Genomic DNA, 26286 nt, shown 5'->3' with positions numbered 1-26286 from the left:
CCTGTGCTGTGACTATTTTCCAAGGATCCTCTGTCCCTGATGGGACCAGGCTCTCTTTGAGGGCACACAACATTTCCTGTTTATGATTTCTGGGTTGCCCGCTCCAGAACCGATTGTGAGCTAAGATCCCAGGCAGTGCTTGCTGAGTGCCCGCCTGCGTGCCGTGGCTGAGCCCAAAGGAGTCTTTTAAGGGTATCTCCCTATGGGGAGTATCTTCCCTCGTGATTGTTGAAAAGAAAAACAAAAACGCAACCCACGAAAGGACCCTCACTCCTCAGCATGCTTTGCTGGCTGAATCTCAAGGCCTCCCTGCCCAGGGTCTGGGTCTCAGGATGGGCCACCATGTCCCCAGCCACTCAGTCCCTTCCCAGGCACTGGCCACAGATGTGGTGGATGACAATGGCACCTGCCCAGATCCTCTTCACTGGGCTCGTGCTCTCGGCCTCAGCTGCAGGGCATGTTGGCTTCTGGCGCCTATGGTTGTCCCCTTTGCTGGCGACCTGCCCTCAGCTGACAGGAGCTGAAGGTTACCTCTCAGTGGTTGGTCCACGGTCAGTGGACTGATTCATATGGGAGCACAAGAGTCTGGCTTCTCTGCCTCATTAAGGACAGCTCTGGTGTGCTCTATGCTCCAGAGGTCCCCTGTGGGTCAGGCCTATGCTGGTCTTCACTGGAGACTCGGTCCTTGCTCCATCCCTCCCTTTTCCCTCTCCTTCTTTTCTCCCTTTTAGGAGTTTCTACTGAGAGAGCTGCCTCGGTATACCATATGCACCTGAATCCTTGCCTCAGGCTCTGCTTCTAAGGAACCCGACCTTAGACAACATCTAAGTACCTGTGGTTTTCTCTCCTCTTAGTGGAGGGAGTCTGCAGACTCAGATGTAAAGGTTGCTGAGCCTTTGGGAGCATGGGGTTGGAGGTGAGCTGCCAGGAGTGAACAGTACACCCTGGGCCACACCGTGCACGCAAGAACAGCACTGTGTGCATTCTGGGCTCCAGTCTGCAGAGCAGCCTGCTTTGGCCCTTGCAAGGACTTGTCGAAACCCCAAGGGCACAGCTCTGAAAGCATATAAGTCCGCACTATTTTTGCACCCTTAGGACTGGGTCTAAATGCAGGCCTAACTGCATGAATGCAGCTGCTTTTAGAAAAATGGCAACTATGGTGTAGTGGAAGGGGCAGTGTGCTTCAGGGTCTGAGGCATGAATCCTCGTTCTACCACCTTGCAGTTGGGCAACTTTGGACAACTGACTTAAAGTCTCAGTGTCTCAGTTTCTTCACCTGTAAAATGAGGATAATAATAGCACTTACCTCAAAGCATTGTTGGGAGGATTCAATGAAGTAATCTATGCAAAGCACTTAGCAAAGCACCTGGTTTAGTAGGTAGGTGCTTAGTAAACGTTAGCTGTCGTAATGATATAAGAGTAATGCTATAGGCTGGGCGCAGTGGCTCACACCTGTAATCCTAGCACTCTGGGAGGCCAAGGCGGGAGGATCGTTTGAGCTCAGGAGTTCGAGACCAGCCTGAGCAAGAGTGAGACCCCGTCTCTACTAAAAATAGAAAGAAATTATATGGACAGCTAAAAATAAATATATAGAAAAAATTAGCCGGGGATGGTGGCACATGCCTGTAGTCCCAGCTACTCGGGAGGCTGAGGCAGGAGGATCGCTCGAGCCCAGGAGTTTGAGGTTGCTGTGAGCTAGGCTGATGACACGGCACTCTAGCCTGGGCAACAGAGACTCTGTCTCAAAACAAAACAAAAACAACAACAAAAAAAAATAAAGAGTAATGGTATAATAGCAATGATTATATAATTACATTATAAATATGATAATAATTGTTATTTGCAGTCTCATTCTTATTCATCAAGCTCCTGCAACCCTATGTCTAGAAGAGCATTTCTCAACTTTGGCCCTATTGACACTTTGGGCAGGATAATTCTTTGTTGTGGGGGCTGTCTTGTGCATTGCAGGATATTAATCAGTATCCCTGGCTGCCAGGTGCCAGTGACAGCCTACTTTCTACCCTCCAGTTGTGACAACCCAAAATGTTTCCAGACATTGATAAATATCCCCTGGAAGACAAGATTGCCCCAGTTGAGAACCACAGGCCCAGAACACGTCGAGATCTTTTTTCCCTTCACACTTTGCATGTTTCCCCCTGTCTGTGATATTATTCCTTCCATCCTATCCTCTGCCAGCTCCTCCTCCTTCATTCCCTGCCCAAATGCTTCCTCCCCTGAAAGGAGCCCTCTGACCACCCCTCTTCCTGTGGATTTATCTCTCCGCCCTTTCCATGTTCCTTTGTGGCTTTTATCACAAGGTGTCATTGTTTCATTGATCTGTCTGTTGAATCCTGTTTGTGGCTCCTACTAGATGTGGGTTCTATCGTGGCAGGGTCCGTGTGTGGCTCAATGGCTGATCTGTCACTGTTGCCAAGTGTGGGGCTGGGCACAGAGCAGACCCTTGGGCCCCACATGCTCTGGTGCACACACAAGCCAGCTCCCCTGCTGGACAGGCTGCCGGCAGCTGCAGGGAAGCTTACCTTCTGCACTGTGAAGGTGCGGATGACATATTCTGCCAGGGGCTCTGTTTCAATCAGGGTGACTTTGATGTCTCCGTAGACCTCCGTGTCATCTGGCCAGTATCTCACACACTTCACCTGTGGCCAGGTGAGAGACAGAGAGAACAGAGACGGGGATGTATGAGCACGTGGCTACGTGTGAGCAGCCGCCTCATCTGGCCTTCCCATTCAAATACACCCGAGGGCGACTTTGGTGGACTGAGAACCAGTCCCCGGGGTTCTCAGCTGGCCAGGGGTCCGCAAACTGCCTAGGGCCAAGCTCACTCCCCAAGGCACTGGAGCCATTAGGAATAATAGTCGTACCTTCTTTTGCAGAGCGCCTTGTAATTTTCAAATGCATTGCCACACTAAGTGATCAAGTAGAACAAGGTAAGCTGGGTGGGTATTATTATCCCCGTTTTACGGATGAAAATAATACTCAAGTTTAGAAGTTGGGTGACTTGTCCAAGGTCATGTGGCCAGTCTGGGGACTGGCTGAGTCCCCTTTCTACAAAATCAGGCCGGAGCAGCTGAGTGTCGTCAGCTGAGCAGAGATGAGGATAAAAGGTGGGCAACAGTGAGGAGGTGGAAGCAGAAGTGCTCAGGACGGGGACGTCATTAAGAGGTGGTAACTGCGGGGCCGGAAGGAGGAAGGGTCTGAGTTGGGGAAAGGACGGCCGGTGCTAGGCTCCAAGGGAAGACTCTGCAGCTGCTCTCTGCCCGGCAGTGGGTACACGTGCTACGAACAAGCCATCCCCACGGTCGGTTCTTTAATTCACACTCCATGGAGGAAAAAGAGATCACGGTTTTCCCCTTAAAAAAACAAAAGTATTATTACCATTCCGGGGGACGCCGCACGGCCTAGAGTGGCCTTTCCCACAGTGTGTTCCGCTGGGTGCTAATAGGTGTTAGGTAAAAAAACAAGAAACAAAAAACAAACAAAAAAAAAGGTTTTGTGGTCAAATGAGTTTGGGAAATGCTGGATTACACAGAGTTAAACAGGCTGCTTTGCTACAGGACTGCTCGGCTCCTTCCATGCGCTACTGCTAATGTGTTTCACAACTCTCCAAAAGGGGCATAGAGGACACAGCATTTCCCAAACGTATTTAACCATGGAACCCTCTTCTCACTAAGCATCCTGCAGACTAGCATCCCATGGAACCCACTTAGGGAAACACTGGTACAGTGCAACAGGGTTTGAAGGCAAACGGAGTCATTGCTTGGTTCTAACACTCGGTAGCCATGTAGCTTCCAGAAAGTGCTGGAACTTCTCTGAGCCTTAGTTTCCTGTTAATAGTGACAGCTAACATTTACTGACCGCTTTCTGCATCTAACGCTGCTTACGCCGTGTTCCACCAATACTTTACATGTATAATTTTAATCACTTATCACCATAGCCTTATGAAGTAGATATAATTATTACCCCCAGTTTACAGATGAGGAATCAGAAGTATAGGAAGGCTAAGAAAATCGCCCAAGGTCAACTGTCAGTGAGGGATGGAGCCAGGACACAAACCCAGGCTGTCTGAACAATAAGCAGAAACATTGAACCCTGTGATTGTTGTGAGACAAATGGAGTTAATAACTCACAGTAAGTATCTGGCACGGTGCTTGGCTACCAGCAGCAGTTCCACCAAGAACTCCCAACATCCAACTTAGATTCATGGTCTATCCATCAAGGGAATCTGTTTCCAACGTGGAATAGGCTTTGCCTTTGAGTTCTCGAATCCTGGCTGGCCTGTTTGCCCACAGTAGCTGCACCAGGGCCTGAGTCCTTGGGGAACAGTCTGAGTGGAAGACCATGAGCACCCAGATGAGAATCTAGAGTCAGATTTCATGCCCGGATTCTGGCTGGGTGATTTCAGGGTAGTTACTCCACCTCTTTGGGTCTGTTTCCTCATCTGTAAAACTGGGGCATGGACTATATAGGAGTGGGCCCAGCGATAAAGTCTCACCTGGCTCTAAATTCCTATGAGGCTATGAGGTGTCCACACTCCTTCCTGGAATATGACAGCCCAGATTTTCCCATTATCATGGAGGCAAGAACTCTTTATGGATCATCTGGTTCTTAACAAAACAAAAACTTACCTGCCCACTCTTTAGTTAGTTCATATGATATACAGAGGGGCCCTTGTAATTCTAGCATTTGTACACCTTTCCTTTAAACTCAGCAGCCCATCCGCCCGCATGCCACCATTAACCAAGTAGGCAAAAAGAAGCTGGGGATGGCAGTCCAATGTTCATGCCCAAGGACTAGTTAAGGATGATTCAGGAGAGAGCAGAGATAGAGCAGAGCGGGAGACCAAGGCCTGAGCCCTGAAGAATACCAAGATTTAGAGGTCAGGGGAGGAAGAGCAGGTGACACAGTGTCAGATGCTGCTGAGAGGTTGAGTAAGATGAGAAGAGAAAGTGGCGACTAGATTGTCAACATGAAGGATGTGAGTGACATTGACAATACCACTGGTGGGGGAGGGGAGGGAGAAGCTATGCTGGAGTGGGTAGAAGAAAGCAGGAGTGCAGAAACAGAGCCTTCTTTAAGGCTTGGCCAAAAAGTAGGGGCAAGAGAATAATTTTTGTTTGCCTGTTTTCATTTTTTTTTTTAAGGTGGAAGGTACTGAGCATGTTTGTACGCTGAGAGGAACAGTCTAGCAGTGAGAAAGAGACTGGTTTCTCAAGGGAGGGGGGCAAATGAGAGAACTGTTAAGCAGAATCCGTGATTCAAGGCATTAGCTCGCCTTCGAAGGGGCGGAAACACGGCTTCTGTGGTATTAGGCGGAGCCATGAGAAATGGCTGATTTTGGACCATTTGGGTCAACATAAACAGCCATTGCCTATGGTTGAACCTGATGACAGAGGGGAAGGACAAGAAGATGGTTGTAGATACAAGGAGGATTGTAGCTTGGTGGTGTGACAATGACGGAGTTCACGACTGATGGCTTTAATTTCTTCGAAATATGTGAGATGATGCCATCAATGGAGAGAGGGTGGGAAAAGGGATGAGGGACTGGAAGGGAAAGGACATTGCTCGGATGTGAAATAGGAGTAGCGACGGCTGCCTTCCAGGCTGCCGTGAGGGGGACTTACTGACCGGGAGGCACTTAGCACAATGTGTGGAACAGAGGGATGTGGGAGAGCGCGCCTCCAGCATCCTCTGCCCGGGTACCTGCAAGGGAGGCTTACCCGGCCCACTTCCACGAGGTTTGTGACCATGACGATGCTGGCAGAGTTCTCCTGCCAGATCATTCTCCAAAAGTCCTTTACCGTCTCCTGCATCGGACCTGCCAACAGAGAAGGCGAAAGGGTTAAGACTGCAAGTGCAAGGAAGCAGCCGGGGAGGTTTGTCCCTCCTGATTGGTTAGTCAAGGCTCCACGTTGGTGAGCAAGCGTGAGGCCAGAGGTCCTCGTTAAGACACCAAAGAGCTGACACTGGGGCCTAAGACAGGCATGTGAGCATGAGGGGGTCAGATCAGAAAAGCCACGTTCCAAGCTTTCATAGTCTGAAGCATCTATTGGGAATGTGGGCAGCTCCCCGTCTCCCCTCTGTCCTCCTCCTGCTCAGACCCTTCCCACAAGAGCCATCCATCTCCTCATCTGGACGATATTATGGGGTGTGGCTTGGGGAGTTTTCAAAAATTGGGTTCAGAACCTCAGTGAGAGATAGGCAGGCAATTGGGGTTAGAGTTTAGCAGGGGAGAGAGCTGCCAGGTGCCAGATGCTGAGAACAAAAACAGGAGATGCCTCATTCTGAGCTTGACAAATGCTGGAGGCATTCCTCTGGAGCCCAAACAGAAAAGAAAAAAAAAAAAAAAAAAAAAAAAAGAAGAAGAAGAAGAAGGAAAAAAAAAAAAAAAAACAACGGGTGGAAAATAGAATCTGACAGTCCAAAGCAATTTCCTTGGAAATTACTCTTTCAATGTCCTGGGCCTATATTATTTTTAAAATTGCAAAAGTAATATGAGTGTTTGATATAAAAGTTTGTGTACCATTTTCTGTATTTATATGCATGTGTATATATTTACTACAATAAGCATCACAGCTATCACATGCATTTTCTGATGCCCTTAAAAACTCTTACCAGGCACGATATTTTTCAGAGCTGCACAGTTTTCCATAATATGGAGAGACCACACTTTATTTAAACAATCTACCCATTGTTGGCCATTTAAGGTTTTTCACTTTTTCCCCCCTATTATAGATAACACTGGGAAGAATGTTTTCATATACGTCATTGTCTACACATACAATTGTCTGCAGGATTTTTTCCTAGAAGGCTTTGAAAGGTATGACCATTTTTAAGCCTTGTGAGAATGTACTGCCAAGTTGCTTTCCAGGCCAACCGGCTGCACCTCGCTTATGGGCAGACACCTATCGGGGAGACAAGGCACCATCAGCTCCAGCTCTGTTTGGCAGGTGTTGATGCCACCTGCCTGCAGCCGATTCTTTTGGTCTGCCCTGCTTGGGCCCCTCCCTCCTGACCGTTTCCTGTTGACAGTTCCTTCCTCTCTTACTCACATCCCTGCCTCCTATAGCTGAACTTGGCACCTCTTTCCTTCGCAAACAAACAATGAACAACCCCAAGGACCTCAGGTGGTCTTCCCCTGTGTGGCTCTTTGCTGGCAGAAGCTCATTCCTTTACTCCAGAGAAGGGCCAGGGCCTTTAGTGGAGAAGGAGTGTTGGGGGGACAGATAGAGGAGGAGAGGACAGACACAGGAGGAGAGGACAGCAACCCCACAGTGACTTCCCAGAGGGCCCTCTTCCCTGCCTCCCTGGAAGTCTCTTCCTAGGTGGAGGGAGGGCACTCACCTTGAGTTGCAATGTAGTGCCGTGGTCGATGGTATCCCTAGGTGACAGGAGAAAAGCACAGTGAAGGGTCTCCAGTCAAAGCTTGCAAACAGCACAGTATTAACAAATATCCTCTCAAAGCCCTGGTTTCCTTGTAGGCAAAATTGGAATAGCACTAGCCATTTCCCAGAGAAGTGGCAAAGATTAAATAAGTTAATGCTTCTAAATTGCTTAGTAAGTCTCTACATGTTGGCTATTTTTATAGTTGCTTGCAAGGCGCCCACGCAGGCTTGCCTTGCAGCCTGTTGCACTGGGAGCAACAACTGGGTGGGCGTCACTTATTCTCATGCACCCCGAAAAGGTGGAGAAGGAGTCTTCAGGTTTATGGAGGACATTAACCATCAAAAAGCCTTCTCTGAGCCATGATTATATAAAACCCTTTGGGATACCCAGAGAAGAAAATGGAAGAAAACAATTCTGTCATTGACCCCTTCCTTGCATCATTAACAATAAGAAAAAGAAAACTGGGAAGGATGCCTCATTGCTTCTCTACGCCAACATTCCTGGGCTTGGAATTGAAGCTCCAGGTACAGAGAGAGCCACATGGAGATGTGCCTGGGAGACCCACAGAGCTACTTGCTAATTCAAAGGCCAGTTTCTGATTTCCCTGTACATTGCAAAGTGCTTGGACAAGCCCTGCTGTACTGTGGTGTGAGATTACCCTGGTGGTCCATAACACTAGTCACTGGGGAAGAGGCCGAAGGTGGCCCTCTCTTTCGCCTGGGCCCGGCATATGTGGCGAGTCTTCTTTCTTGTCACAGAGAGGTAGTATATCGTATTGAGCAGAGGCTTAAATTTTGGAGACAGATCTGCATTTAATGCAGAACCATGAATGAAATTAGTGTTTATTAAATGAATAAATGAGGGAATGAATGAATAGATAAATAAATTAAAAAAAACCACAGATGCCAGATATGGAGTTGTTGACAGTCCTAAAGTCTACTTAACCTATACAGTTAACTATTTCTGGAGAAAATAGGTCCTAGAGTTTAATGAACACCCGTTTTTGTCTTAAATGTTGTTGACCTGCCTTTCTGTCCTGTTGAGGTGGATGAGCTGCCTCAATGCCTCCCTCTTCAGGAAATAGCCAGGGTTGCCAGCTCTATGGCTCATGGTGCCACAGAAGTGGCATCTCTAAAGTTCTGGACCCACTTTCTGTTTTAAAGACGAGTTTCTGAGTCCCCTGTACATTTTGCTTCCTTAGTCTTTCACTTGCTCAACAACTAGCTCATAGGTACCTTCCAATTGCTGAGCACACTCTAGAGTCCGATGTCAGCACCAACCCAAGGCCAGTGTCATGACCAGGATTATTGGATTAACCACACGGCAATCAACAGCTGCACTTAAACTCTGCTAGAGTGGTCCTATCTACTTAGTGAGGTTCTTAAGGACAAACATTGCCTACTAATTTTTTTTTAAATTCCCCCAGAGCCTAGCACAGTGTAAGACCAGAGCAAATTCCCCATCAACAAGATGTCAACAAATCAATTAGACAAGAGCATCACATAGTGGTTATGTGATAGACCATGGACTCTGGAACCCAACTGCATGGATTTTAACCCTGGCTCTGTCTCTGCTAGGCTGTGTGGTTTGGGGCAAGGTACTTAACCTCTTTGTGCCTCAATTATTTTTTTCCCTATAAAATGAGGATAATAGTATTTACATCATAATGTTGTTCAGATTAAATGAGTTAATATATGACAGTTACTATGCACCAGGCACTATTCTGAGATTTAGCATATATGCTCTTGCTATTATTATTATTTTATTATATATCTGACAAACATTTACTGCATGCCTACCGAGACTAAAAGTGCAGGCAGGCCAGTTGGGGGATACTGGAATGACGAGCCCTCCCTCTGTGAGTATAATAACAGCCCTTCTCTGAGACACAGGAGGTAGGAAGACCCACCTGTTCCTCCCAGTCCAGATGGACAGAACGCCCAGACAGACAGAAAGAATTATATTCAGGAGTTTTCTTGAGTAGGTTTGGGAACAGAAAATAGTCCCCAGGAGGCTGAAAAGATGAGTTTCTCAAGTCTACACTCTTCTGCCATGCCCGCCAATCATTCTCACAGCCTTACCCTCCCTGGCCTGGGAGACAGCATCGACCTCTTGCTGGCCTCCCCGCCTCCAGCCTTCCCCTGCAGCCGGCTGCTTCCTGCCCCAGTGGGCTTCCCATTGCACACTGACCGCATTTCCCTGCTTACAAGCCTGCAACAGCTCTGCACTGCCTGTGTGGTAACGTCCAAAGGCCTTAGCTAGGGACTAGTCATCTATCTCTGTCCTCGTCTCCAGCTACACTTCCAGGTGTCCCTCTTTGTCCCCTCCCACAATCCCACACAGCCTATGCTCCAGCCTCACCACACCACTCTTCAAATGTGACCTCCTCTGGGATGCAACGCTAACACCTTCCTCCCGAGTGGCCCAGCAGGGCTTTGCATATGCCCAGTGAGCACAATCACATGTGCTGCAAGGATTTTTTGTACTTTTCTCCTCATGGGCCATAGGACATGCCACCCAGAGCTGGGCGCAGTTTTCAGCAAAGGCTGCTTGGTGGAAATATGTTTTTGAGGTGAAGCTGGGCCACCCCCTTAGTGTCGAGGCTGGAGGACAAAAGACCCTGGAAGAAACCACGATTTAGAAGATTCTCCCGTGCCTGAAATTCAACCAGACCAAATTTTGGGCAAGAAAATGCACATTTCAGTTGTGGGGCTAGAGAGCCTGGGTTCACCATTTTCTGTATTCATTTGTTCGCTCCGTCAGTCACTATCTATCAGCAGGAATGAATTCAGGGCCTCCTGCCATGTACCAATGCAGAAGTGGATCCAATGGTGTGGGCTCTGCTCTTGAGCCGCCTACAGACATCGGCAGACTGGAGCGAGGGCTCCAAGGGGAGGATGTGGGGCTCTGTGGACCCGGTTGGGGAGGCCAGAGAAGTGTTCTGTGGGCAGATGGGAGTTGACTTTGCTTCTTAATTCAGCCTAGATTGGGCATTCAATAGCCCCTGTCATTCCTATTTCACGCCTTCAGCAACATTCCCAGTTCTTCTGCCGTCCTCCCATTGCTCAGTGCTGACTGCTCTTCAGCAACAGCGACCACGTGTCCACCCAGAGGCCTGAGCACTGACCGCTCCCTGTGCCTGCTGTGTCTGCCCGGATGCCCGCGTGGCTCGCTCTCGCCCCACCCAGGCTTCTCTCGGTTGTCAATCACTTCTGCAGAGAGCGCCCTCCTCCCGCCACCCCGGCAGCTTCTTTCCAATTTCTCCAGCTTATTTTTCTTCGGAGCACTTATTAACAAATGGCACACGGTTCTTTGTTTATTTACATGCTATTGCCTGTCTCCCCCAGTTAAGTGGGGGCTCCACTAGGGCAGGGCTGTGTCTGGCTTGCTCACGGCTGTGTCTCCAGCACCCAGAAGTCTGCCTGGGCCACCAGCCTTGATAAATACATACCGAATGAATGCATGCATGCTGCATGCCTGTCCCCACCCTGCATCTGAGTAAAGAGACCCCTCCCTGGTTTCCAGAAACCCACGCAGTCCCCAAAGAGAAAACATTCTAACCACGAGACTCCTCAGCAAAGGAGATAAAAGGAAATGTACTGCTCAGTTGGGGCTCCTCTGGGGATTTGCCAAGAGCTAGTACAGAAAACTTCCTAACCTTAAAAGAACTTTGAGTTCATTTAAGTCCCACCTACACAGCACGCTGATCGACTGCAAACCAGCACTGGGCCTGCCTCCATCTGTCTGTGAGCAATGGGAAAGAGGTTTGCATCCAAAACGCATTTATCTCACTCTGCACTCGTGCATCTGTTACTTACTGGGGACCCAGATACGGTATTTATTTCCAGGCTGGTAATTTATAACAGATTTAAGTGGCCAATACATTTTCGGGTGTGCAAACAAACCCGCCAGTGGGATGGCTGGTAGCAGACCACGGCCTCCGGAGGCACAGACAGGGCTGGCCCCATCCGGCTCATTATCCCAATGGAGTCATTTTAATGAATCGTCAGGATCCAATTGTGGAGAAAGGACTCTAGCGCGGGCAGTTAGCTCTTTGGAGCGTCAGGGAGGATTCTGGCTGGAGCAGAAAGCAGGGCAAAGGAGCGAGGACCTAGAGAGCTGTCTAGGGTGTCATCTTGCCAGGAATCCCCATAGAGCCACCAGGAATTTTCACTTTGCTGGAGTATCTAACAGGTTCACATTTAATGGGGTTCCTCCACTGTCTACTCTGCCGTGGTAACAGTATTCAAGGTGGTGCTTGTGGTTCGTATCTTCTCTTTGTCCCTCCACTTTCCCTCTCTTACCTTCCACGCTCTGCTCTGTGCGCTGGGAGACTAATCTGTGTGGACCACACCATGGGCTCTCAAGTCCTCTTGCTTCTAGTTGGGTTTGGCCAATGGGGACAGGAACCAAGGGCTCAGAGGCCAGGAGGGGGTTGGGGCATATATTCTTCCAGATCCTTCCCTGCCAGGTCCCTGTGGCTGGGCTCTGTCTATCTACCAAGCCTACAGCTCCTGAAGGGCAGCCCTCTCGTACAGCTACTCTCTCCTCGTGTCTAGGCCTCGGGCTGGTAAGAGCTCCCTGCTGTTGCCCAGAGATACTGCATCCAACCCTTCTGGTTTCTCTTAGACCTGTTCCCATCCTTGTTAAATTCTTCTTGGGTTCCTCCTTTGAGAATAAGAACCTCTGTTTCTTTTTCAGACCATGGACAGATACTTTACATTAGTTATCACGTCCTTGTGGAGGGGCATTATCATCTCGTTTTACAGACAGCACAATGAGTAAGTGATTTGCCCAAGACCACAAAGCTAGCAAGCAGAAAGCACTGAATTCCAACAGGCCCAACAAGGGACAAATTCATGACTTTAGTCTTGTCAGCCTTTGATTCTGACCACTGAGATTCAGCCCAGAGTCCACCAGCCTGGGTGGTGAGAAGACAGCAGGTAACAGGCTGTTTGTCCTGTCTGCACAATCTGCTTCTTACAGAAAGAGGGAGAAGGTGTGTTCTAGGTGGGCAAAAACCTGGAGTTTAGTCATGTGACCTTGGGCAATTGACCTTGGACAAAGCTTTTCACCTAGACCTCTTGTTTCCCACCTTTAAAGGCTCGCAAAATGCCTTGTAACGACAGAACAGGAGAGAAATGGGAGGCTTTATTGGCATTGGTGTTGTAGAGATTCACTTGCATTTAGAGCAATTTCATTTGTTGCCTATAAAATACCACAGTGTTTCTTGGCTCTGATTGCAGTCAGACGCTCACTCAAATTTGGACTGAGTGTCTATCTAGGAAAACGACTTTTGCTGGGAGCTTCTAGTCAGATGACAAATGCTGGATGTAGCAATTCAAGCACGCAAGACCCTGTGTGGGCTGTGGCCCTTAGGGTCCTGTCTACCTAGCCACAGGCAAGGTCAAGGAGAAATGGAAGGAATAAATTCAACTTGGGTCGACATGTACTGACCAAGTCCCCGCCTTGTTCTGGCTACAGGGTGGGGTCTGGGAGCGGGTGGGGAGGGGCAGGAGAAAGGACCGCAATGGGGGTCGGACAGGCCTGGTTCCCATCCTGGTTCTGCCACTGACCAGCTGCACGGCCTTGGACAAGCTCTGCAATCTCTCTAACCCTCCGTCCTTCCCACCCTCGAGAATGGGAATGAAAACACCTACCTTAAGGGTTATTAAGAAGCCTTGATAAGCTGACTCATGCAAACCACCCATCATAAGGCCCAAGAATGACTCATTAAGAGCCAGTTGGTGTTGTCATTGCTTACTGCTATTATTGAAGACAGGAGGGTATGGTGAGAAAGGCGCTCCAGATTCAAACTCCTGCTTCCGCCTCCCCCACCTCCTAGCAGTGTAACCTGGACAAGTTACGTAACCTCAAGAGCCTCAGCTGCTCATCCAGAAATGGGTAGTAATGGCACTTACTTTGTGAGGTTGTGGTACTAGTTAAGGAGATGCTGGTATGTGAAAGGTGATCAATAAGTCTTAGTTAACTATAAATCCTTCTTGCCTGGCTGGCTCTAAGTTATCCTCTAAGGCAGAACTGAGATGTCACCTCTTCCAGGAAGCCTTCACTGGCTACTTCCCCCCACTGCCAACTTGAAGCTTTGATTTTCCTTTATGGTCCCATAGTCCCTGCTCCTTAAGGGTCTCTTTTCTTATCTGACACCTTCACCACACCTGAGTCCCTTTTAGGTCAGAGACCCGGTATTAAAGGTCACTAATTCCAGTACACAGTGGAGGGTCTGCTCAGTGTTTGTGAAATGGGTACTAAATGTGTGAGGGCATGGCGGGTGAATGCTCAGAGTGCCTGGCTCTGGGCTGGAGAAAAGCCAGCCAGACTGGCCACCTCCTGTGAACTTTCCCGGAATGGCCGTGGTGGCAGAAACAGTGTCCGTCTTCACCTCCACTGGAGCTGCAGCCCCAGCTCTTGGCCACGCAGCAGGCCCTTTGGTAGTGTCCAGTGTGGGAAGGAGAATTCCCTCTAGGTGTTTCAGACAGAGCGAATTCCCTATGGGGAGCTGGTTATACAGGTGATGGAGGAGCTGAGATGCCACACGGGGAACGGTGGGGCAGCCCGGAGACCGGGGACAGTAGGAGGCTGCGACCACCCTTAGAACTAGTGGGATAAAGGGAGACAGAGCAGTGACCCGAGCCCAGGAGCTGGGGCTGCTTGGCAGGAGCTGGAACTGTGGTGGGCTGATTGCAGGAGGCTGGAGCCACAGACCGGGCAGAGCCACTGCTGGAGCTGCCACCCAAGGACGGGAGCGGGAAGGAGTATTCTCTTCACTGGCTTGTCCTTTCCTCTCATCCTCTGACCTCCCATCAGTGCCTCCCACCAAAGGAGTCAGCTTCTCTTCCCCTGCACACCACACGCTCACACACACTCACACACACTCACACACTCACACTCACACTCACACACTCACACACACACCTGCAACGCAAAGCAGAACTAGGAAGCACAAGGGATAGATCTGAGAGCAATAAATATTTGTTGCATTAATAACTCATCTGGCTCAGTCTAGATTATGGGGGAATTCACAAAGCACGTCACCACACTCTGTAGCTTGTCTATAAATACATTTGGGAGCCCGAGGGACAAACATGAATCTCTGAGCGTCCTTCAAGGCCCTTGGGCTCCTAGCTGAGGCCCTGAGAAGCGTGGCTCGCATCAGTCACAGGCAGGACTTCCATCTGGCCCCAGCGGCCATGCTCTCAGTTTGCAACTTCTTTCACTTCTGTGCACACACTTCTTGGCACCTGTTTGAATTTAGTCCTTCCTCAGTAGTCTCTGGAATACTGAAGCAGCCTCTTTCCTAACTGGTTGTCTTAATTCCAGACAGAATCTCCTTCCCCCTGATCCACCTTACCCTCAGTAGCAGATAAATCACCCCAAATCTTGGTTCTGAAGGGGTCACTTCCTTAATTAAAAATGTTCAATCCCTTCCTCTTGCCTACGAGGTAAAGTCCCACTTCCTGAGTCTGGCATCTAAACCATCCGTGATCTAGCCCCTGCCGTATTTTCCACTTTCTCCACTATACAGTCTGCTCCTGTCAAACAGGGCTGCTACGTCTCTCCCTGCAGGCTGCTACATCTGGGCTTGTGCTGTTCCCTGTATCCAAAGGCCCATCTTCCCTCTCTTTGATTTTAAATTCCAACCTGTGCTTGAAGCTTTGGTTCACATCACATTTTGCATTCCTGATGGAAGAAGCAATGTTTTCCCCACCTCTGAATCCCTGCAGCGTTTTATCCGAACTCATGATGCTTACCACTTTCTACTTTGCCCTGGAATTATTGATGTGCACCACTTATCTTCCTGCTAGGGTTTTAGAGGGTAGAAACCATGGTATTTTTAGCTTTAGGGTTCCCATAGCATCTACCATACAGCAGGCACTTTAAAATTTTTGTTGCCTAAATGGCTGTGCCTTCATGTGAATGAATGAATGGATCAACAGCCACGTAGACAAATGAATAAATGGGGTGAATGAATAAGACTGGCAGTTGTCCTGGTCCCATAGAGCAGGGTACTCCAGCCAGCCTGAAAGAGGATGTCGGCAGTGGGTTATGCTAGTTATGCAAATCAGGGAGGATTCAGACTGCTCTGGACATACTGTGGAAGGGCCACCTTCTGGGGGAGAGTTTAGGTGACAACCACAGATCTTGAACCTGCACAGCTGACCTCAGAGCCTGGCCACCCAGCTCCAGTCAGACACTCACGTCAATGTAGTTGGCATTGATGTAGTCGGAGTGTGGGTCTCCGTCCAGCACGAGCAGCCTCACCCGGGAATGGTCATCTGCAGAGAGAGAGAGAGCAGAAATCAAGGGGATGGTTGAGAAGAGGCCTTTGGGTGAGGAGCCAGCAATGTCTTCACCCAAATTTAGAAACGACTGCGTATCAGGTATCGTGCTACCCTGTCATTTCACCCTCATCACTGCCCTCAGTCATTATTTCCATTGACAGATGAGGAGGTGGAGGCTCAGGGAGGTTACTAGCCTTAGAAAGAACTGAGTTAGTCACTTGCTTCTTTAAATCTTAGTGATTTCATCATTCGAGTAGGGATGGAAACACCTGCTTCATAGGACAATGTGGGAGAGACCGTATAAAAATACGTGGGACGTGAGAGGGCTGAGTCTGAAGGAATATACTGCATTTTCATGCTTGCTTAAAAACAGCAAGTTTACCTATTTTACACACATGCACAAATTGCTTTCCTTTGGCCCCTTGGAGCATCGTTGCAAATAGCTTGTCAGCCACATATTGTTATCGATACTATCATTAAAGTGAGGCTGACTAAATCATTATAAAAGAGGTCATCAATAACTAAAAAATCGTGTGGCAGAGGAGACCCTCTCAGACATAATCTAGACATAAACAAGATTTGTAGGCTTTAGTGGATAGCATGCTTACTTCAAATAACAGCAAATAAAAACCATTAAAAGAAACTAGTGCAGCAGAAGAATTGGGGTGATCCTTTACAATTAACTAAGTGAGCTCTGACATGTTAACAGACACTCGCGAGTGGAACACCCTGGTTGGGTCTGGTTGGGAGGAGGGACCTTAGTTCCTTATCCAGGTCTCCGTACACATATCACTGTGTAGTCACGGCATCCACTGGCCAATCCGCCTTACTCTAGGGCAGGGGTGCGGTTCCCAGCAAGGGGGCTGGAGAGCTCTTGGCAACCCGAAGCGTTCCCCGGGGGTCAAGACGATCAGGTCGGCTTATCCTGTGGGATGTATACAGCACTCTGCAGTTTACGAAGCACACTTACTGCAACTAGCCCAGATCCCCTTGAGGTGCCAGGGATAGAACAGGGAGTAAGACAGATCATGTCCCTGTTCCATCCCCTGCACCCCTGCACATACTCAATAAGTAGCTGCCAAATGTATAAACAGATGACCCCACTGAGTTCTCACACTGACCCCGTGAAAGAAGCAGGATGGGTCGGTCCTGTTAGCCCTGTTACAAATAAGGAAACTGAGGCTCACAAAGACTGACTGGCCATGTGGCCAGTGCATGGTGGAGCATGAAAGAGTGAAATTCTCTTAAGTCTGAGTTCAGACAGTCTAAGTGGAATATTAGAAACCACTTCACATATATCCGACAGAAGGAATGAACTACAGAGAAGTGGTTGCCTGGGTGATAGAAGAGTTGAGAAGTCAGAGAGAAGAGAGCGAAGTAACTCAGGGGTAAGCAGCAGCAGGGGGACGTTGCCTGCCCCAGGGCTGGAGGGACAGTGGGAGAAGCTGGGGCCACCTGCTGGAAACTGAGGCCAGTGGGGCTCTCTGGTGGGAGCTGAAGACAAAGAGGAGCTCTCCTTGCCGCTAAGGAAGGCAACTGCCACTGGGATGGAGGGGAGAACACCCTGGCTGCTCCCTCCTCTTTTCCTCAATCTCCCAGCAGCGCACGTCATTGGCCAAACCCAGCCAGAAGACAGCTGGCAAGAGAAACTGAGAAATGTGACCTACAGGGGTCAGTTACCTGCAGTACAGAGTAGAGTAGGAGAAGGTGAGGAATCGGGTCCAATTATGGACAAACAGGCCCAGGACTGGTAGAGGATACCACCCCATAGCTATTACTTACTTAATGCAAGAATTACTCATTAAGCACGTGCCATGTGGCAGGCACGTGCTGGACACTGAGTTACACTAAACATCACTTTCCTTACTGATCACGGGGAAGGGTTTCAGTGGAAGCAACTAGAGGGAGTAGGTGGGACGTCTAAGTAATCCCTTTGGGTGGGAGAGTGGGGTGTGTGTGAGGCAGGGGAGGCGTTTGAAGGTAACTTTATATACATTATCTCACTCAATCATTTATGCCTAAAAATAGTGCTACAGGTTATTATAATGATACCAGAATGATGTGGTATTATGATTCTTCTCATTTCACAAATGAAGAAACTGAGGCTCAGAGAGGTTAAGCAAGTTCCCCAAGTTACACAGCCTGTAAATGGCAGGGACAGAATTTCTCTTTCAGGTCCATCTGACCCTGAACCTCTCCTCTGCTCACACAAGGCTCTGCCCCAGGACCTCGAGTGTCTCACCGGTACCTCTGCCAGAGTCTGTGCAAATGGCTGGTCCCCAGCTCCTGCAGTATTCCAGCGCCAGAAGGGGGGCTCCCTGGGGGACATCCCAACTAGGAGGCTGGGACTCAGACAAGGCCTGGTGCCTGCCTCTGCGTCCAGGGCCTCCCGCCTTCTTACCAGCAGTTACAGAAACTGTAAGCCTTAAAAAAGTGAAAATGCACACTGTGTTCTTACTTAATGGTCTCACTAATGACTTATTGATTCAAAAATCTCCTTTATTTATTGAGTTATGCCTGCCCTAGGGATCCGTATCACCGGGAACAGAGATTCTGGTTTAAAATGTTGAGAGGGAGTTTTTTAAGTACGAAATGAAATTAAAAAATCTGAAAGCAGAAATGATTAAAAACAAAACAAAAAGAAACAAACTCATTTCTTCCCGTTAAATATTCTTAAAGATGAGAAAGGGGCCTCTCACCACCAGATGATGGTGTTTGCCAATATCACCTCTTCATTCATTTATTAAGAACACACTTACTGCAAACCTACTATGTGCCAGGGTAGTGGAAGGGATTAAGAAAGTGTCATCAAATGCGATTCTCATGCTTGAGGAGTTTGTCAATTCAGTGGGGGAGACAGAATATTCGCAGGAGTGGAACTTACAAGTCTAGAAGGTGGGGAATAGAGAGCTTTGTGTAGTGACTTGTGAACGAGGAATTCAAAATGAGTCAGGCTTGACTAGTGGACAATGAGGATGTCTTTCCATCAGAGTGAACAGCAAGAGCGAAGGCAGAGATCCTGAAAAAGCAGTCAAAACAGTCACACCAGGGAAAAAGGGGCTACAAGAGTCTCCTGTCCTGGGAACAGAGCGTATGGGAGGAAGAGCAATGGGAGGTGAGACGCAGGAGGCAGCTGGGGTTAGACCACAGCAGGCTCTCCACGCCGTGTGAAGGCACCAAGGCACAAGGAACCCTGATGGCTCTGCAGGGCACCCAAATAACAGTGTCTCTTTTCTGGGACCGTGGAAGGGTATTTTATTTTGATATAACCAAAATTCATTCCCACATGGCTAGCCTGTGGCAAGTAGGGTACACTTTTACTGCATGTGTGGAGCTATGGATCCGATGCAGGTTCACATCTTAGCTCCAACACATAGCAGGTCAGTTGATCCCTCTCAGCCTTGGCTTCCTTGGTGACATGCAGCCAATACCACATAGCTCTCAGAGTACAGGCATGCGATGATTAAATGGGAAAACGCAGACATGAAAAGTGCTGGGACATTAAGAGAAGCCACAGACTGGGAGAAAATATGTACCAAACACATATCTGATAAAGGGCTTGTATCCAAAATATACAAAGGACTCTTAAAACTCAACAAGAAAACAACCCAGTGAAAAAACGGTAAAAAGATCTGAACAGACACCTCATCAAAAAGGACATGCAGATGGCAAATAAACACATGAAAAGATATTCAACATCATATGTCAGTAGGGAATTATAAATTAAAACAACAGTGAGATGCTACTACATATCTATTAAAATGGCCCAAACCCAAAACACTGACAACACTCAACGCTGGTGAGGATGTGGAGCAACAAGCACTCTCGTGCATTGCTGGTGGGAATGCAAAATGGTATAACCACTTTGGAAGACAGTTTGGCAGTTTCTTTCCAAACTAAATATGCTCTTACCATACTATCCAGCAATTGCACTTTTGGTATTCACCCAAATGAGTTGAAAACTTATGTCCACACAAAAACCTGCACATGAGTGTTTATAGCAACTTTGCTTGTAGTGGCAAGAACTTGGAAGCAACCAATATGTCCTTCAATAGGTGAATGGATAAACAAACTGTGCAACAGACGGTCCCTGACGTATGATGGATAGACTTAGAATTTTTTGACTTTGTGATGGTGTGAAAACAGTATGCATTCAGTAGTAACCGCACTTTGAGTACCCTACAACCATTCTGTTTTTCACTTTCAGTATGATATTCATTAGATTACATGACATATTCAACACTTTATTATAAAATAGGCTTTGTGTTTGGTGATTTTGCCCAACTACAGGCTAATCTAAGTGTTCTGAGCATGTTTAAAGTAGGCTAGGCTAAGCTATGATGTTCTGTAAATTAGGTGCATTAAATGCATTTATGACTTACGATATTTATGATGGGTTTTTAAATTTGTTTTCCATTAATGTCCTTCAAGGTTAATATAAAATGTTTATTGCAACATAACCCCATTGTAAGTTGAAGAGCATCTATATATGCATACGATGGAATATTATTTAGTGATAAACAGAAATGAGTTATCAAGCCATAGAAGACATGGAGGAATCTTGAATGTATATTGCTAAATGAAAGAAGCCAATCTGAAAAGGCTACATACTGTATAGTTCCAACTATACAACATGCTGGAAAAAAAAAACAAAACTAGAGAGACAGGAAAAAGATCAATAGTTGCCAGGGGCTTATGAGGAAGGAGAGAGGAACATAGGGAATTTTAGGGCTATGAAACTTTTCTGTATGTTAATATTGTACTGTTGAATACGTATCATTATCCATTTGTCAAATCCTATAGAATTGTACAACATAAAGAGCAAAACCCAGTGTAAACTATGGAGTTCAGCTAATAGTAATGAATCAATATTGTTTCATTAATTGTTAACAAGTGTACCACAACAATGCAACATGTTAATAAGAGGGGAAATAGTATGTGGGTGGGAGGGACGGCGTACATGGGAACTCTACTTTCTGCTTGATTTTTCTGAAACGTAAAACTGCTCTAAGGAAAAGTGTGAGGACAGTGCCTGGTACACAGCAGGTGCTTAATAAATGGTGGTTTGGGGCTGTGTGTGAGGCAGGCAGTGAGCTGACAACAGAGACACTTTGAAACTCAGCACTCTCTATGTGCCTTTTGCACCAACTACAGATCCGTCCATCTGCGGAGGCAAAGAGCTATTGCGTGTGTTTATCAAAGGGCAGACGAGAGCTGCAGGTCCGCCAAGAAGGCCTTGCAAGGAGTGGCAGTGTCCTCATGGTTTATTTATTCCTTCTGAGAGATGCTAATATTATTCTGTGTCCCCTTCTTCTTCTAACTTTATATAATTAGAAGGATAAAAAATTGTGTTTACCCACATGCACATGGAGAAAGAAGGGGCGGCAGGCGTTGAGAAGGAGTTTATACGAGGTAATTTACAGGCAGCCCAGAATGTTCATTATGCTCTATCTACATTTTGCAAGCTTGAAAAACAGCTAATTTGGTCCTCCTTGTTTGATATTCAAGACAAGGAGAGGAGTTAAGAAGAGTCAGATGGAGGAGAAGCACACTCCTCAACGGTGAGGGAGAGGAAGGTGCGGGATCCTGGCTCCGCCCGGCTCTCAGTGTTGGTGGGGGATGGGCAGAAGCTGGCTGGTGGGGCGGAGAGAGCAGGTGGCAGAAGGTAGAGGGGAAACACACTGCAGAGACGTGGGGATCCAAAGAGCTCCCCTCAACACAACTCTAGGGGAACATCATCGCTCTGTTTGGAATCAATCTGCTCTTTCTTGCTATAGGACAAAGACCAGTGGTATGTTGGTAAATGTTTAACAAATAGCTCTGTAGGGGAAAAAAGGCCCTGATCTGTAATAGCTGCTGATTCCTGTGGTATGAATACTCCCACCATAATCGATTTCAAGCTACCAACAAGGCATTACCCGGCTCACAAAATTCCTGAAAATTTAACAATCTGCTTTTGCAAGCTGGCATGAGTCAGCTACAGTACACCACTGATGGAGGCAAAGGCTTAGCATACCCCACAATGCCTCACACAATCTGATGGTTTGGGACCTACTTCTCTCTCTAGCTTCTCATTCTCCTCCCCACACACTGCTCTGATAACTATGTCCTTCTTTCAGTTGCTCAAATGTTCTATGTGCACTCTGACCACAGGGCCTTTGCATGTGCAAACGAACATCACCATCCAAGACTGGCAGTGTGCCAGGATCCTGGGATCAAATTCTTACTCTCCCCATAACTGATCCCTCACCACACCTGTAGATCCAGCCTGTTCCACCCAAAGATTGGGAGTCAATTCTTGTCTTCAGAGAAGGGAGGTAAGGTATTGGTTGGACTCTGAAGGCAGACCTGAAGCTTGCCGCACCCCAACCACGTCACCTGAGGCCAGTTACCACCTTCCCTGAGCCTTGGTTTACCCAACCATAACACTGAAATTATACCTACCTTTGCAGACTTGCTGCAAGGATTAAAAGAGGTAAGATATGAAAGCACCTGGTGTATTACAAGAAATCAACACAAATGTGTAAATTTGGTTTTATTATTATTCTAGACTAGTGATACTACAAATGTGGTCTCTGGACCAATAGTACCAGAGTATGCTAACACCTGGAAATTTGTTAGAAATGCAAATTCTTGGGCCCCCACCCAGACTAACTGAATCAGAAACCACAGGGTAGGGCCCAGCAATGTGTGTTTGAACAAGCCCTCCAGGTGATGCTGGTGCACACTCAGGTTCGAGTGTGCAGATAAACGTTTAGTTATTTAGCATAGAGGTGCTCAGGCTACTCACTTTAATCTGCCTTGGGAAAGACCAGAAGATCTTACTGGAAATGGGCCATGAGACTAGAGACTCAGCTTGGGCCAGGTGGCGAGGTACAGGTGCTATTCTGGAAGCCCTAGGGATGCTCTGCCATTTCATTCTCATGGTTACTCTGTGAGGAATGTATCATCACCCTCTTTTATGAATGAGAAACTCAAGGCTCTAAGAAGTTTAATAACTCAGGAGAAGGTACAAGCTTGAGAGTTTCTTCATAGAGCAGTGGGGTCGTCATTCCTCCTAGAACCCCAAGATCCATTGCCTCCACGTCTCTTCCATGCCAGGCTCTCCCTCCCTTCCCTCCAACATCTCCTCCGTGTCCAACACTGGTCCCCATCCCACTGGCGTCTCACACCCACCGGCAGGAGAGGGTTCAGTTTCCTCCTCTGCACAGTTCTAACTCCCCAAACAACCACAACTCCTCTTCCCATCCTCCAGAACCAAAGGTAACCGGTAAATCAGCCGTCTCAAGTCACACCCGCTTAAAGAGAGCATCACTTCAAACAGGTGGGGCCCGGGAGAGAATATCATTTAGATACTTGATGTTCTCTCTTCCCATCTTCTGGGTACTGTGGAGGGTAAAGAAAAGGTGCAATTTTTCAGAGAAAAGAGATTTGACTCATTACAATGAATTGTGGAGCTGAAAAACCATTTCCTAGAAGTATTGGAAATGTTAATGCCATCATCCCGCATGAACGGATAAGGAGGAGGCAGGTAATTCCGCACAGACTGCCTGGGTACCTCATCGAAGCTAAAGGTCTGCACATTCAATCTTGATTGAATTACCATTATCAAGAGAGAGGGTGGCTTGGGCATGACACAGAGACAGCCTGATATTCCGTGCACCTCCCTGTCCTGCCAGACCCAAGGGGGCTGAGGTTGGGCAGCTCCCTCTGTGGGGCTCTAGGAGGAGACGCAACCTCTGTGGGAGTGAATGGGGCTGAAGAACAATGGGACAAAGTGCCGAGAGAGGCTAGAGGGACAGTGACTGACCTGTGAACCTTCCGGCATCCTAAGCATGTTGCCCAGGCAGTGCCCCTCTGAGGGGCCTGTCTGGAGGAAGGGCGGGGGCTTCTTATTTGGATTTCCTTAGAAGCAAAACCTAAGACAAGGATTTGGGTACAAGTAGCTGATTTAGGAGGTGATCCCAGGAGACACCAGGAGTGGAGTGGGAAGTGAGAGGGAGAAAGGAAGGAATACAACAGGGGCGTGTGTCATCCAGAAAGTCGCCACTGTGGCCAGCTGGGGCTTAATCCTGCTGAGGAGCTCTGGGCGAGAGCAGAGGACGAGCACCTCCGAGTTATTCCACCTAAGGGAGAGGGCGCTGGGGTACGTATACACCCACCCCCCTCAGTCAGTGGTTGAGAGCAGTTTCTGGGGATGTTTAATTTCCTGGCACTCTGGCCTGTCTTGCAAGCAGGCAGAGCAGGCTCCAGTGGCCAGAACATGCCCTCAGGATAAGGGACAAAGGTGGGGCAGTGTGAATGAGGACCAGCATGCATGCAAGTGGTGAATGTTGGGGGATCTGGCAGGGTACTGATGGTTTCTGCACCAGGAGGGATCTGTAGGGCCCAGGCAAGGGCTACCCTCGGAGACAGCAAAGGAGAATGGAGGTCGACAGTAAGGAGCATTGACCAAGGTGCTCATCATGGCACCTCCGTCTCTGTCTCACAGGAATCAGCAGAGAAACCTGCTGTGAGAAAAGGCCTCTGGGTTTTTTTTGAACCTGAGTTCCTCCCTGGAAGTGGGGGTCCTCTGTGCACATGATGGCCCCACCTCCTTCTGGAGGAGAAGGGCCTCTCTGCAGAGCTCCCCTGTTCTGCGGTCAGGCCCTTAGCAGCACATTCTCCCCCAAGAGCACGGGTGTGGCCTGATGCAGAGAAGATGCCTTAGTAAGGAGCATGCGGCATCCTGGCAGGCAAGACAGCAGAGGTCTGGTCATGGCTGCCCTGCAGACTCACTGTGTGGCCTTGGGCAGGGCACGCTACACCTCTGGGCCATCTCTCCTTGCCTGTGAACTCAAAAAGTCTAGACTAAGTTTCACCTAGTCTCAACAGTCTATGACTCAGGGGGCCACATATGATTCACATCTAATATTCATTCATCTTAATGTGGCCTCTCTGCCTTGAGAGAGGACCCAGAACCACTTTTCGGATGAGAAACTGAGGGTCAGAGAGATGAAGAAGAGACCTTGCTAAAGGTAAATGACAGAACCGGGATTAGAACCCGGGCCCGTCTGACCTCAGGTCCAAGACTCCAACACACCCGAGTGCAGTGGCTTTTCCTGGACTGGAAGAAAAGAAGTGTCAGAAAATGTGCAGAAAGCCCGTGTGCCCTCAGACCCCCGCTCACCTTCTCTACCTGCCTTTCTATCCAGGAGGCCGATCTCTGTGGACAAGGTGGGAGATTCTCAAATGTGCGCACGCATGCAGCGGCATCACCTGGGGGGCTTTAAAAGTACAGACTTCTGGGCCCTGGCCCCACAATTTCTGATTCAATGGGTCTGGGGTGAAGCCCAAGAATTAGCATCTCTAAGGAGTTCCCAGGTGACACCACTGCTCTGGGGACCACACTTTGAGAACCGCAGGACTAGGTCAACAGATTTCCCTGTTCTCTGGCTGCAGGTTGGGGTCAGCCTACGGACAGCACAGGCAGAAGATTGGGTGCAGGGAGGAGCCTGGGGTGGAGGTACTTGTTCCTTCTGCTCCCTTTGTTGGGGTCACCATGGGTGGCTGAATCCCCACTAAAGGTTGCAACTCTGGTCAGGTTTTCTGTCTCTCTCTGGGTCCTAGCAACCTCTCTCTACCCTCAGTGGCCTTGGGGTAGAATTTAGCTCTGGGGTCCTGCACCATCCCTGGGAGTCTTTCTCCATCTAGATCACACCTTTATAAAGAATCTCCTGATTAATTCTCCTCCAATTACCCTGTTTGAGGTTCCCATCTGCTTCCTGCTGGGATCCCAACTGATCCCAGAAGGGAGCTCATTTTATACCATTTGCAAGGCCTGTGGCTCACTTCCTCTTCTCAGTGGCAGCTCCTTCCTGCCAGTCCAGGGAGCACCTCTAGAACGTCCAAGGGGCAATCTTTGGTATCCTTGAAATCCCCCTCACCCCAGTCTCTGCCCTAGAGCTACTTGAAAGCAAAGGACTCTTGGTGCTTATTTTCCCCATTCATTTCCTTCCCTTTCACTTCCTTTCCATTCCACTCCCTAGAAACCCCACCGTCTCTATTACTATGTTCTAAATAGAATCATTTGGAAGAAAGGGGCTGTTTTGCCAAGGTCTCCCTTTGTTTCATTTGTAGGCATTGCCCTTCCTCCTACTCTTCCCTTTGATCCGTCATGCTCTCCCTGGCCCGGGCCTTTGTCCCGCACTCCAGCCTCGGGTGCTCTGGGTTCCTTAAGATGCTAATCACACCGGGTTTTCTTCTTGCGCCAAGAATATTTCTATTTATCAGGCCACAGCAGGCTTCGCCTTTGGGAGGGACACATACAAGGGCAGGAACATTTCCCATTCCTCTGGGCTGTTTCTTTTTTACCTTTCCCATTTCAATTCCAGGGCTTTTTTTTTTCCCCCCCTTTCCTTTTTTTTTTTTTTGTTCCTCATTATGTCTTGTGCTGCTTTCTGAATCCACTGTTACCTCGGCACTGTCTTCTTTCAGCACTAAATGCAGGCCCACACCAGCCCTGATCCGTTGCAGAATTGCTGACCCTTAAATTAGAAAGGAGATTCAGGTTTATTTAGACCCATCGGGGTAGTATCATTAA

At 48.3% G+C, this 26286-nt stretch overlaps 1 protein-coding gene across 1 annotated transcript in view; it reads right to left on the bottom strand.

Moving 5' to 3' along the window:
• Positions 1-26286, bottom strand: part of PTPRT (protein tyrosine phosphatase receptor type T) — a 778866-nt gene that overhangs the window by 30658 nt on the left and 721922 nt on the right. The window contains exons 26-29 of the mRNA XM_069495747.1: positions 15622-15698; positions 7363-7399; positions 5739-5836; positions 2541-2657 (exon numbers count right to left, since the gene is read on the bottom strand). Of these exons, the coding sequence (XP_069351848.1) occupies positions 2541-2657; positions 5739-5836; positions 7363-7399; positions 15622-15698 (329 nt within the window). The remainder of the gene's footprint in view (positions 1-2540; positions 2658-5738; positions 5837-7362; positions 7400-15621; positions 15699-26286) is intronic.

The sequence above is a fragment of the Eulemur rufifrons genome, chromosome 20 (assembly GCF_041146395.1).
Source record: "Eulemur rufifrons isolate Redbay chromosome 20, OSU_ERuf_1, whole genome shotgun sequence".
Lineage (NCBI taxonomy): Eukaryota > Metazoa > Chordata > Mammalia > Primates > Lemuridae > Eulemur > Eulemur rufifrons.
The sequence above is the reverse complement of the archived record's forward strand: the minus strand, read 5'-3'. Positions and strand labels throughout refer to the sequence as shown.